This window comes from Chrysochloris asiatica, unplaced genomic scaffold (assembly GCF_000296735.1).
Source record: "Chrysochloris asiatica unplaced genomic scaffold, ChrAsi1.0 scaffold00027, whole genome shotgun sequence".
Taxonomy (NCBI): Eukaryota; Metazoa; Chordata; class Mammalia; order Afrosoricida; family Chrysochloridae; genus Chrysochloris; species Chrysochloris asiatica.
The window spans coordinates 7,236,484-7,249,373 of NW_006408545.1; the positions used below are offsets into that span (position 1 = coordinate 7,236,484).

The 12,890-nt window shown below is 37.8% G+C and overlaps 1 protein-coding gene across 1 annotated transcript in view; it reads right to left on the bottom strand.

Moving 5' to 3' along the window:
* The window catches only part of RFX6 (regulatory factor X, 6), an 85,468-nt gene that overhangs the window by 22,440 nt on the left and 50,138 nt on the right, over positions 1-12,890 (bottom strand). The window contains exons 8-10 of the mRNA XM_006839899.1: positions 11,480-11,557; positions 11,248-11,361; positions 8,146-8,195 (exon numbers count right to left, since the gene is read on the bottom strand). Of these exons, the coding sequence (XP_006839962.1) occupies positions 8,146-8,195; positions 11,248-11,361; positions 11,480-11,557 (242 nt within the window). The remainder of the gene's footprint in view (positions 1-8,145; positions 8,196-11,247; positions 11,362-11,479; positions 11,558-12,890) is intronic.

Sequence of the window (12,890 nt, forward strand, 5' to 3'; positions counted from 1 at the left end):
TGGTGATTTTAATACACCACTTTCAAAAATGGATAGAACAACCAGAAAGAAACTTGACAAAGACACAGAAGAACTAAACAACACAATCAGCCAACTGGGCCTCATAGATGTGTACAGAGCATTCAACTCAACAACTGCACAATACACATTCTTTTCCAGTGCACATGGAACATTCTCCAGAATAGACCATGTTAGGCCACAAAACAAATCTCCATAAATTTACAAATATCAAAATAGTACAAAGCATCATGAGAGGGAGAGAAATGAATAACCAGCAATATCACCATAGAAAGCTTGTACGTCCATCTTCTGCCCATAACTGATTGGAATACCTAAAATGGGGCTACAACGTGCCCAGTGAAGGAGGCTTCCTGCGGAGTCTCCGCATTACATAAGACCATAGGTGGAATCCTGAACAGCCTCCAGAATCTTTAGAGGAGGAAAATTTCCACTTGAAAAACAAGCAGACCAGCCTGGAATGGCTAGAAAAACAGAAGATACTTTTTGAAAGAAAGAGCAATAGGTAAAATACAAAACAATATGGGCAGACCAACTGATTACTATAAGAAAAAGTAAGTTGCTCTCCCAGGAGACATCAAGGCAAGTGGTTGGGTCCCTCAGAGCAAACTGCCTTCCAAGACTAAAACTCAATGGGAATACACACTCTGATTGGTGACCACATTTGTCACAGATAAGGGGAAGTGAGGGAAATACAGCAATGAAGCTGCGAGCTAAGCCCTACAACATTCAATAGACTCCTGTGAACCTGGGTGGGACCTGGTTGGTCAGCAGTGTGGCAAAACCTGGGGACTCTTGGACCCAGAGACAGTGACATAGCCACAGAGGAGAGTGGAGAGTGAAGCATCCAGCTGATAAGGAGAGAGGGCATATGCACACTTGCAGATAATAGTTCCTTGACCTGGCTTCAATGACTGGATGATCAGAGCTCAACCAGAAGAAGAAAGAAGAGGAAAAAAAGAGTAATCTGATACAATTTGATGAACTTGACCTACACCTATGGATGCAGTAACTCAAAAGAGGGAACAAATCTCTATAGTGATGATCATTCCCACCCCTTCCATACAGAGAATAGACAGAGATGGGCAAATTGGACATTGGCTACCCAAAATGGGGGGCGCTTCAAAGGCAAGATGTGACTGGCTTACAAGCTTTCAAGAGGGTGTGGAGGAAGGTAGAACCACCACTGAGTAGTGTCCAATCTGTCTAGGCAGGGCGGATGAAAGGAAATGCGGATAGGTCTCTTGTGATACAATAGTGAATAATAGTTATCAGGACTGATTGTGAGGCTTGTAAATGTAAAGGTAGATGTTTTGTAGCAAGGAGGGGAGTGATACTTTGCAGTCTAGGAGCGAAGGTCCCTGGGACCATCAAGGGAGTAGAGTGGAGAGCGGGACCCTACCCACCGAAGCAGTGACCCCAGAGATGGAGGCAGATAAGATGATGTGGAGTGATGGAGTGGCTGGGGACTTTAAACCCAGAGAGAGAGAGGGGCTGTGTGCTTATAACTGGTGGGAGATGGGGGAGGGGCAGGCTTGCAGGGTATCTGTGATTGGTTCATGATGTATGGGGCTTGTAACCATGGCAATGAAAAGATATATGATAGGATGAATGTAAAACTAATGTTCTCCCATGTAAACTATCACATAATTCACAATAAAATATTTTTTAAAAAGGGGGGGGGAGTTCAGTGGAAGTATGCTATTATTCTGTAATCCCAAGAGTATGACTTTTGAATCCAAATAGACTCAACCTAGTTTTGTCATTTAGCATCTCAATCAAAACACTCAGCTATGTTCCAGTTTCCACATCTGTCACATGAAGATAAGGATAGTATCTGTCTTCTGAGATGATGATGGTCAGGCATAGGTCAAATAATTTAAAGACAGTGCTTATTTTAAGGCCTGGCAATGTTCAATAAATAATATTGTTATTATTATTATTATGACTCATGATTCAATAATTTTTCACAAAATATTTTGATGACAATATGCAAGTGCACTTGATTTGCAACTCTTGGCTTTTTAAGATATAACATTGTTGTTGTTGTTAGGTGCCATGGAGTCAGTACCGACTCATAGTGATCAGCAGAATGAAACTGCTCGATCCTGGGCCAACCTCACTACTGTTGCCATGCTTGATATAACATAAAGAAACCATATTTTTATAATCAAATATAATTTGTACACTAATTATAGATTCTACCTAGAAAATTGCAAAGGTTTGTCTACAGACATACTACCCCAAATGCATGCTGTCTCGTCTGATATCTGAACCTAAGCAGGTTAGGGCCTGGTTAGTACTTGGATGGGAGAAAATTGAAAAGGTTAGTTGTGAGAACATATAAGAAGAAAAGATGTTAACAATCTACATGCTTTACCTCAACATAAAATATAAAATATATTTGGAATTATATGTATGCTGGGAAACAGTGATGTGGTACAGGAAAAAGAGTAAGCAGAGTTTGTAGTTAAACAGACTTCTGTTAAAATCTAGGCTCTTCTTACTAACTAGCTGACTCTGGGCAAATAAGTGATTTCTTTCTACTCTCCAATTTCTCATTTTGAGTGTTGGATCATAATAGCTACTTTGGAATAGTCTGAAAAGTTGTATAAAAATTTTTTGTAACTGTTCAATGATGGTTAAATACAGTATTTTCCAGATATTGGAAATTTATACATCCAATTAAAAAAATGTTAATCTATATTTAAAAAATAGAAACAGCCTATACATAATATATAATGTATATTACATATTAATCCATACATAATATGTAACGTGGATTACATAATATGCATAGATTGCTAATATTTGTTAAAATGTGTATATTTAAAGATATTCCCTGAAAAGGTCTGTGAGGTAGTACTTTAAGACTTTAAATTATATTTAACCATGTTTTTATTTTCATTTTTCCATAATGAACATGAGTTACCTGCATATTAAAGAGATAAACACAAAAGATCTTAAGCAATTCATTTGAATGATATCTGATGATTTTTTACAAAAGCTTTTCCAAAGGGAGAACAACAGAAGTTTGAGAAAAATGAATAAATTCCAAAAAAGGTCTGGTCTTACATACATTTTTGCCTCCAAATACTAAAATAAATTACATTATTTTGCTAGACTTTGTTTTCAAAGAAATATTAAATTCTTTTTTTCAAATTTCTATTTTCTCCCATTGGAAAAGGTTTTATAAAAAGTCTCAGTTATCATTCCAGGACTTCCAGTTTAGGGGCAGGTAAGCAGAGACAGACACTGAAAGTATCTCTGCTAAAACCCCAAAAAAGCAGAGAAAGAGCAGTCTGCAGAGCTTTGGATCTTGTTTAAGGGCCAGGCACCAGTTTCCCATGGCCACCTGTGAAGAAATCTGCCTGTGAAAGCAAAATATGGTGATATCTGAATCAATCCAGCTGCAGCAGCCATCAGCCATAAGTCCTCAGGCTGGAAGGTGGAGCCACAGCCAAGCGGAGGTAGTGATCCAGTGCTGGAAGCCACAGAGCTGCACGTCTGGAGGGAAAGGTATGACCGATTTTTAATCTTTCACTTTTCATTTTCCACATATCTCTCCTCTTCACTCTGACCGCGCCCTCATTGCCCAGCCCAGATGCCTTCAGGCAGGCAGGAGCACCCCCCCACCCCCCAAAAGGGTCCAGCTTTGTACCCACAGTTTTCCAATGGCACATACAGGAAACATGCAGGCTGCTTCTTATGACATATGGCTCTGGGATCCAGCCCCAAAGTTGACCTGGGTGGGACCCTTTATCCCTGCCTGCATAGCAAAGGCCAGTGGGCAGTGTCAATAACAATTTTATTTTTGTTTTTGATTGATGGTTTCTGTCTCTGCTTTTATATTGTTTCTGTCTTTGGTCCTTTTGGCCTCACTCTTCTCCCAGAGGGGGGAGCTTTCTCCCCCTACCTTACCCAAGAAGAGACAGCAACTGTGCCCATTTTAGGAGAGGATCCTAAAAGCAGCCAGGGAAAAGAGAAATGTTACCTACAAAGGCAAGCAAATCAGTTAATTGCTGCCGTCTCAGCAGAAACCATTCAGGCAAAAAGGCAATATGGAGACATATATGAAACCTTAAAAGAAAAAAACTGCCAACCAAGAATCGCCTATCCAGCAAAACTCTCAATCAAATACCATGGCGCAATCAAAACATTCCAGGATAAACAGAAGCTAACAGATTTTGACAAAGCCAATCCAGCGCTTCAAAACATCCTAAAGGGATTTCTTTGGAATGAAAACCAGTGAGAACAGACAACAACCAGAGATTGACAGATGTGGCAACACCGTCTGGAACTCAGTCAACAGATAGCAGAGTTCAGAATGGGACAAAATTATAGCAATGAATTCAGAGGACCTGTGAGGCCAACCAAAGATCAAAATATTAACAATGTCAAAGAAGAGAAAAATATAGGAATAGAGATCCAGGTGGTGAGGAGGTCAAGTAGATGGCAGGATACAATAGACTGTCTTAAATGCAGGGAAATCTTAACAGACTATAAAGTAACCCCAAAGAAAATTAATACTTCACAACTTACCATGAAAATGAAGATCCAAGCAGAACAAGGAGACATTAAAACTAAGAAGAAACTGACAAGAAATAGCACAAAAAACATGAACGCAGTACAAGAAGGCATACAGAAAAAAGCAGCAAAGAGCACCACAAAAAATTAACATAATGAAAGCAGTTAATCCATACTTATCGATAATTACACAGAATGTCAATGGATTAAATGCACCAGTGAAGAATTTAATGGATACGAAAACAAGACCATTCAATATACTGCCTGCAAGAGGCATACTTTACACACAAAGACAAAAACAGACTAAAAGTTAAATGATGAAAAAAAATATACCAAGCTAACAGCAATAAAAAACAAGCAGGAGTGGCAATACTAATCTCTGATAAAATAAACTTTAAGGCAAAAACCAGCATAATAAATAAAGAAGGACAGTATCTCATGATTAAAGGGTCAATTGAGCAAGAAGACATAACCATAACTAACATCTACACTCCAAATGAAAGAGCACCAAGATATATAAATCAAACCCTACTAGAACTGAAGAAAGAAATAGATGCATCTACAATTATAGTGGAGGATTTTAATATGCCACTTTCAAAAAAGGATAAAACAACCAGAAAGAAACTCAACAAAGCTACAGAGGAACTAAACAGCACAATCAACAACTTGACCTCATAGATGTGTACAGAGCATTCAACACAACAACAGTACAATACACATTCTTTTCCAGTGTACATGGAACATTCTCTAGACTTGACCATGTGTTAGGTCACAAAACAAGCCTTCATAAATTTATAAACATCAAAATACTACAGAGCATCTTTTCAGACCACAATGCCATAAAATTAGAAATCAACAACAACAAGACCAAGGAAATAAAGTTTAATACATGAAAACTGAATAACACCCTGCTGAAGAGTGACTGGATGGTAGAAGAAATTAAACATGAATTCAGAAAGTTCCTAAAAACAAATGAGAATGAAAACACAACATACCAAAATCTTTGGGACACGGCGAAAGTGATGCTGAGAGGACAATTTATTGTGATAAATGCACACATCCAAAAAGAAGAAAGAATCAAATTTAACACAGTAACACAGCATCTCCAGCAACTAGAAACAGACCAACAGAGGGAACCTACAATCACCAAGAGAAAAGAAATAGTAAAGATTAAAGCATAAATAAATGAGATAGAAAACAGAAAAAAACTATAGAAAGAATCAACAGAACAAGAAGCAGTGTCTTTGAAAGGATTAATAAAATTGACAAACCACTGGCAAACCTAACAAAAGAAAAGAGGAAGAAGACACAAACAATACACATTAGACACCACATGGGTGATGTCACAATGGAACCAAAGGAAATCAAAAGGATAATAACAGAATACTATGAAGAGTTGTACTCCAACAAATTTGAAAACTTAGAAGAAATGGATACACAACCTACCTAAACTCACACAGAATGAAGTAGAAGACTTGAACAGACCCATAGAATAGAAGGAATTGATCAGGTCATCAAAAAACTTCGAACCAAAAGAAGTCCAGGTCCAGATGGATTCACTGGTGAGTTCTACCAGACATTCAGGGAAGAGTTGTCACCAATTCTACTCAAATGATTCCAGAATATAGAGAAGGTTGGAAAACTTTCTAATACACTTTATGATGCAAGCATAACCCTCATACCAAAACCAGGGAAGGAAATCACTAAGAAAGAAAACTATAGACCAATATCCCTCATGAACATAGATGCAAAAATTCTCAACAAAATCTTAGCCAACAGAATCCAGCAGCACATCAAAAAGATAATACATCATGATCAAGTGGGATTCATATCAGGGATGCAAGGATGCTTCAACATTAGAAAAACAATCAATGTAATCGACCATATAAACAAGAAAAAAGAAAAAAACACATGATCATATCGATTGATGCAGAAAAGGAATTTAACAAAATCCAACATCCATTCCTGATAAAAACACTCAACAAAATAGGAATTGAAGGAAAACTCTTCAACATAATCAAGAGCATATGTACAAAACCAATAGCCTACATTACTCTCAATGGAAAGAAACTGAAAGGCTTTCCCTCTGTGAACAGGAACCAGACAAGGATGCCCTGTGTCACCACTCCTATTCAATATTGTGCTTGAAGTCTTAGCCAGAACTATAAGGTAATATAGGGAAATTAAGGGCATCCGAATTGGCAAAGAGGAAGTAAAATTCTCTCTATTTGCAGACGATATGATCCTATACATAGAAAACCCCCAAAGACTCAAGTGAAAAAACTACTAGATTCAGCAAAGTGGCAGGGTATAAAATCAACATGCAAAAATCAGTTGGATTCCTCTATACAAATAAGAACAGTGCTGAAAAGGACATTAGGAAAACAATACTATTTACAATAGTATTTCACCCAAGGGATGAAATATCTAGGAATAAATGTAACCAGACAAACAAAGGACCTATACAAAGAAAACTACAGAATACTAGTACAAGAAACCAAGAGACCTACAAAAATGGAAGAATATACCATGGTCCTAGATAGGAAGATTTAACCTTGTGAAAATGTCAATACTGCCCAAAGCAATTTGCACATATAATGCAATCCCAATTCAGATTCCAACGACATTCTGCAAAGAGATAGAAAAAACATTTACAAACTTTATATGGAAAGGAAAGAGACCCAGGATAAGCAAAGCTCTGCTTAAGAAGAACAAGGTGGAAAGCCTCTCACTCCCTGATTTCAAAATTTACTACAATGGTCAAAACAGCCTGGTACTGGTATAATGAAAGATGATACATTGATCAATGGAACAGAATTGAGAATCCAGAAATTAACCCATCCACATACTGCCAACTGGTTTTCGACAAAGTACCTAAGTATATTGCATGGGGAGGAGATGGTCTCTTCAACCGATGGTGCTGGCAGAAATGGAAAGCGATATGCAAAAGACTGAAACAAGGCCTTTACCTCACACCTTACACAATTATCATTCCAATAAACTATTAGAGATCTTATTCTTTGTTGACAAGTGATAACTCCATCATGCTATTTTCTGATGTTTTCAATTGAGACTAAAGTTAATAGCAAACATATAATAATTTTTATTATAATCTTAATTATTATAGCTATTTCCCATCATTTATTCTTACTGATCTTCCTGAAGCCAGTTTTCCAATGAAGAATTTGTTCAATATCTTGGTGGTCAATCCCACTTAAGTATTTCTTTTTCAATTGACTGCTCTCAAAGTGATTTCTGGATTATGCCACTAATTTTTTATAATAAGCTCTAAATATAAAGTTGAGGAAGGAAAAAATCTTGGTAAACAAAATAGTTACTTTCTAACATTCTCCTGGTCCTGGTGTGGGGCTGCAGGATCATGGGTAGGATAACTGGACTACATGGTCGATTTGAATCAGAAAGTCCACAGTTTAAACCCACCAGTCTCTCTTCAGAAACCCTAGACAGGGTTGCTATGAGTCTGAACTGACTGACTTGAAGGCACTTAACAACAACAATATTCTCCTTTAATGTAATGTACAAGGTTAATTTTTTTTTTTTTTTTTTAAGAAACTGACATGTTCTATTGATTGAACTTACCTCTCAGGCATTTCTTGCATTGTTGCAGGAATGAGCACATCCGTAAGAACCTTAATTATAACACAAGAAAGCACAAATCTTTATTGCCAGTAGTTCTATAAAAACTTATTTTTTTGTCAATTACTTTCTGAAAGTTATAATTTGGTCTCTAAAATGAAAGTTTGTATGCGTTGTGTGTCTATAAAAGGCAAAGGGACAAGAGATGTAGAAACATGGGCAATTAAGCAGGTGGCACTAATGTACTGGGTAGAGAGCTGCTTATCAGAACAGAAAACATATTGAAATGAAAGGGCTAGACTGAGCCCTAAAAGTGGTTGAGATGTTGGATAGGTCCTTGATGAAAACATGCTGTGTTAAGTGCTGTCGAGTCCATTTCGACTCATAGCAACCCTGTATAGGGCTTCCAAGGAGCAGCTGGTGAGTTTGATCCATCAACCTTGTGGTTCAAACTGACCTTGAGGTCCAGTGCTTTATCTCACAGCACCACACCAGGACTCCTAGTAAAAAGAAAGCAGGAAATGTTGACTGATTCCCAACTCACACACACAAAAAAACTATGATTAATAAAAGAGGTGGGAGCCAGATAGGATAAGAACACTGCAGATGAACTTGCCTGACTTATAAATGGAGTGGACCAGTCTGGGGAAAAGGACCCAGAGATTAAGGAAAGAAGACAGTTCTAAATGTAGAAAGACACTAATCTACATTTGTAGCCTATAGCAAAATGCGCATGTACTCCATGTAAATGAGATAGTATTGTAAATGCCCTGTGTGCTGATAACCATTGAATTGGCCTTTCATATCCTATATTGTTTTATGGAAGGAGTCTGGTAGCACAATTGTTAAGCATTCAATTGCTAACTTGTAGGTGGGCTGTTCAAACCCATCAGCCACTCCATGGGAGAAAAGAACTTGTTATCTGTGAAGGGAAAGAGTATTCACTAGGAAACTCTACTGGACAGTTCTACCCTTTTATCTAGGATCCGTATAAGTCAAAATTGACTCAGTGGCACACGGTAACAATAACACTGCTATATAGATAAAAGTTGGCCACTCTTTGTTGTTGTTGTTAAGTACTTTTGAGTCAATGTCAACCCATATCAACCCTGTATAGGGTTTCCAAGGAGGAGCTGGTGAGCTTGAACTGCCGATCTTGCAGTTCAAATGACTTTGCAGGCCATTCTCTAGAGGTGGGATAATAAAGATCTTGCAGGTACACAACAAAAGCTAATTTTGCATTACTCTAATTATGATGCTAAGAATTCAGATAGCGTAGTGGTTACGAATCGGGCTTCGAACCTTAAGGTCAGCAGTTTGAAACTACCAGCTGTTTCACGGGAGAAAGATGAGGCTTTCTGCTCCCATAAAGATTTACAGCCTCTGAAACCCTGTACAAGGTCGCTATGAATTGGTTCCGACTCCATGGCACATAACCACCAACCACCAATTATGATGCTCTCTGTGCCTCCTTGGGCCACTGTGTGAAGGTGAAACCAGGTTCATTTAAAGATGCTTGATGTGTGTCCTTAAAATAAATGTTGAAGTCCAATCTCTATACCTGTGGTTATAATCCTGTTTGGAAAGAAGATTTTCTTTGTTATATTAATTAGATTATGTAACCGTAAGGTGGGTTCTAAATCTAACAGTAGAGTGAGTTCTAAATCATTTCTAAGTTACAAAAATAATGGATTAGACAGGTATGTCATAGAGGAAGACTTATGCCATGTGAGGATTCCCCAAAGTGCACTTTATGGCTATTTCTTGAGAGAACTAAATGACAGCCCCAAAGGCTTTGCCTTGGCGGTGGTCCATGTGGGTGCATGAGCTCCAGGACTTTTCTTAGTGTCAGTCCTTCACTCATGTCCCTTCTCCCTTCTGAATGCTTTTTCAACTGATGAGTATCACACATGCTCTGTTAATGTAAACCAAATCTTTTCCCTCCAAACAATGGCTTTTTTATTTGACCAGGAAACTGACAATTTCTACCTCTTTTGTTCTTATTGTTGTTGTTGTTGTTAAGTGCCATCGAGTCGGTTCCGACCCATAGCGACCCTGTACAGGATTTCCGAGGGTGTAAATCTTTACGGGAGTAGAAAGCCTCATCTTTCTCCCACGGAGTGGCTGGTAGTTTCGAACCGCTGACCTTAAGGTTCGCAGCCCAATTCATAACCACTACGCTACCAGAGCTCCTTTGTTCTTATTAGCTCCAACTTAAACAGAAGTTAGGAATATATTACATTGGTTTCTCCATTCTCTTAGCATGTGATGAGTGAGAACAGAAGAGGATGCAAATATAGGTTCTGACTGAGGCCTATCAAATCTTGGACTGAAAATTGTTTCTGAATTGAGTCTACTTAGCTTCTGCCTCATTTTTCTGCAAAGCTGAGAAACTGGGAGTGATGATGAATTTGGAGTTTTATTTCCTAAATGCTTAACCAGAGTCCCAGCCTGGCTTCACTTGCTCAGATTACATTTTTCAAGACAATGGTTTTTCCCTACTGCAATGATGCCAGGTAAATGTAGACAAACTCCTTTTAAAGTACTTAAACTATGATTTGTTTTCTCCCTTAGCTTAGCCCCTTTTGCCACGCTAACCAGGAAAGCGACCATGAAAGAATCTCTGACTTTCTCCACAAAACATTTGGATGTTTGCCTAGAAGTCCAACCAGTTGTTTTAGGATGTTTTCTTGATCCTTCTGTTATTCAGTTTGGGATCCACATTGGACACTAAAGGATTAAAGCTAGAGATACTCAAGATCTTCAAATTATTAATCACATGAGGATGCCTAATTTTGCTTTTGCATAAAATGCCAAGTTTGTAAAAAAGATATTGTGAAACACCATATACAACTAATGAAAACTCACTAAATTTTTATATATTGGGAACTATGTCATATTTAGAATAATTTTTAGTTTTAAACAGAAAATGATTTTGTGTTTATTTCAAGTAAATTTAAACAGATTCACTGCTCATCAGAAAGAAAAAAAGGATAATGTATTATAGCCAAAAATAACAAATTTATTGAAAATATTCTATAAGAATTTAAATAGAATACTGTTGAAAAGAATATGTGGTCATCTTTAACATATCCAGAAGCTTACCTTATATAGAATGGAGTCACAAACACAGAAAATATCAATGATAACAGAGTTTTCCAGTAGCGGAAGAAGATGATCAGGCATTCCTTGCCAAAAGTGTAATAAGAAATGCTGAATCTAGTTGTAGATCAAAGGATAAGAACATGAAAATTTTCCCATAACATGAACGCATATAAAGAACAGCACATGAAAGTTCATACAATGTGGTCAACAAAGCATTCTTTTTCACCCTTACCTCTTCAAAGTTTCCATTAATTGCATTGTCCAGGATACACTGGCAGTGGGTTTTGTACATCATTATGAGAGTATCAACCTATTTCAAGGAAGAAAAAGATTAACCAAAGAGTTCTTATAATACCTTCTTCACTGGTTCATTCATTCTTTTGAAGATTCATTTAATACACATAATTCAAGCTCCTGCTATGTGTCAGGCATTGTGCTCAGTGCTGAGAATCAAAGATCAAGGCACAATTCTTACTCTCTAGGTGCTTACCTACAGGTCAGGGAAGAGAGGCAAATAAACTGACAGTTACAGTATAGTATAATGTTGTTGTTGTTGTTAAATGCCTTTGAGCTGGTTCTGACTCATAGTGACCCTGTATAGGGTTGCCTAGAAGCAGCTGGTGGGTTTGAACTGCCGACCTTTTGACTCACAGTGCTGATGGTACAGCACCACACTAGAAGACCCAATAGCATGATTAAAACAGTGAAAAAAGTAGCAGGGAGCTGTGTCCAAAAGCAACATTGTAATCTTCTGTCTAATAAAATTGCTTTTGATAAGGAAAATAAATTAAAAAGTGGTACAAGATCTCATTTCTTCACACAGCTTTATTAAATGGATTTTGGGAAACTTGAAGCATAGTTGCTTCAAGTTTTGGTTCTGGAGTTGTCTAAACATGTGGTGTGGCTTTGCACAAATTGCTTTCTCTCTGAACTTCACTCAGGTTTTTCATCTTTACATTGGGTAATAATAATGCACTGGACAGAAAGTTCCGTTTAAATCACAGTTCATACAGCCACTCCTCAGAAAGCCTCTACAGGATCTCTGAATCAGAACCGACTCTATACCACTCAACAACAGCATTATGTTTAAGACTAAATAAAATAAGGCATGATGTACATAGTGCAGTGGCTGGTACACTGCAATACCTCACTAAGGATCACTTGTTTGTATTTAAGTGCTGTTGAGTGGGTTCCAACTTGTAATGACCTGGTGTAAGATTTCTGAGGATCGGTTAGTGGGTATCAACAGCTGACCTTGCAGTTAGCAGTCCAGTGTTTATCCTACAGTGCCATCCCAGGGCTTCAAATATTACTTGTTGTTAAGTGTCATCGAGTCAGTTCTGACTCATAGTGGCTGTATATAGAGTTTCTGAGGAGTGGCTGCTAAGTTTGAACCACCGACCCTGTGGTTCCAAAGAATTTTTGATCCAGGGCATTATCCCACAGCACCACACCAGAACTCCAAATCTACCTAGGATTGCTAATAATATCAAATGATGTTGGAAAAGATTCACTATTGAGTGTCTATTATGAAATGCCACCAGTACATCTTGATTGCATGTTTGATCGATTTCAGATTGAAGAAGTTGGTAGAATTCTTCTATTTCATCCTCACTGGCTTTAGTGGTTGGTGCATAAATTTG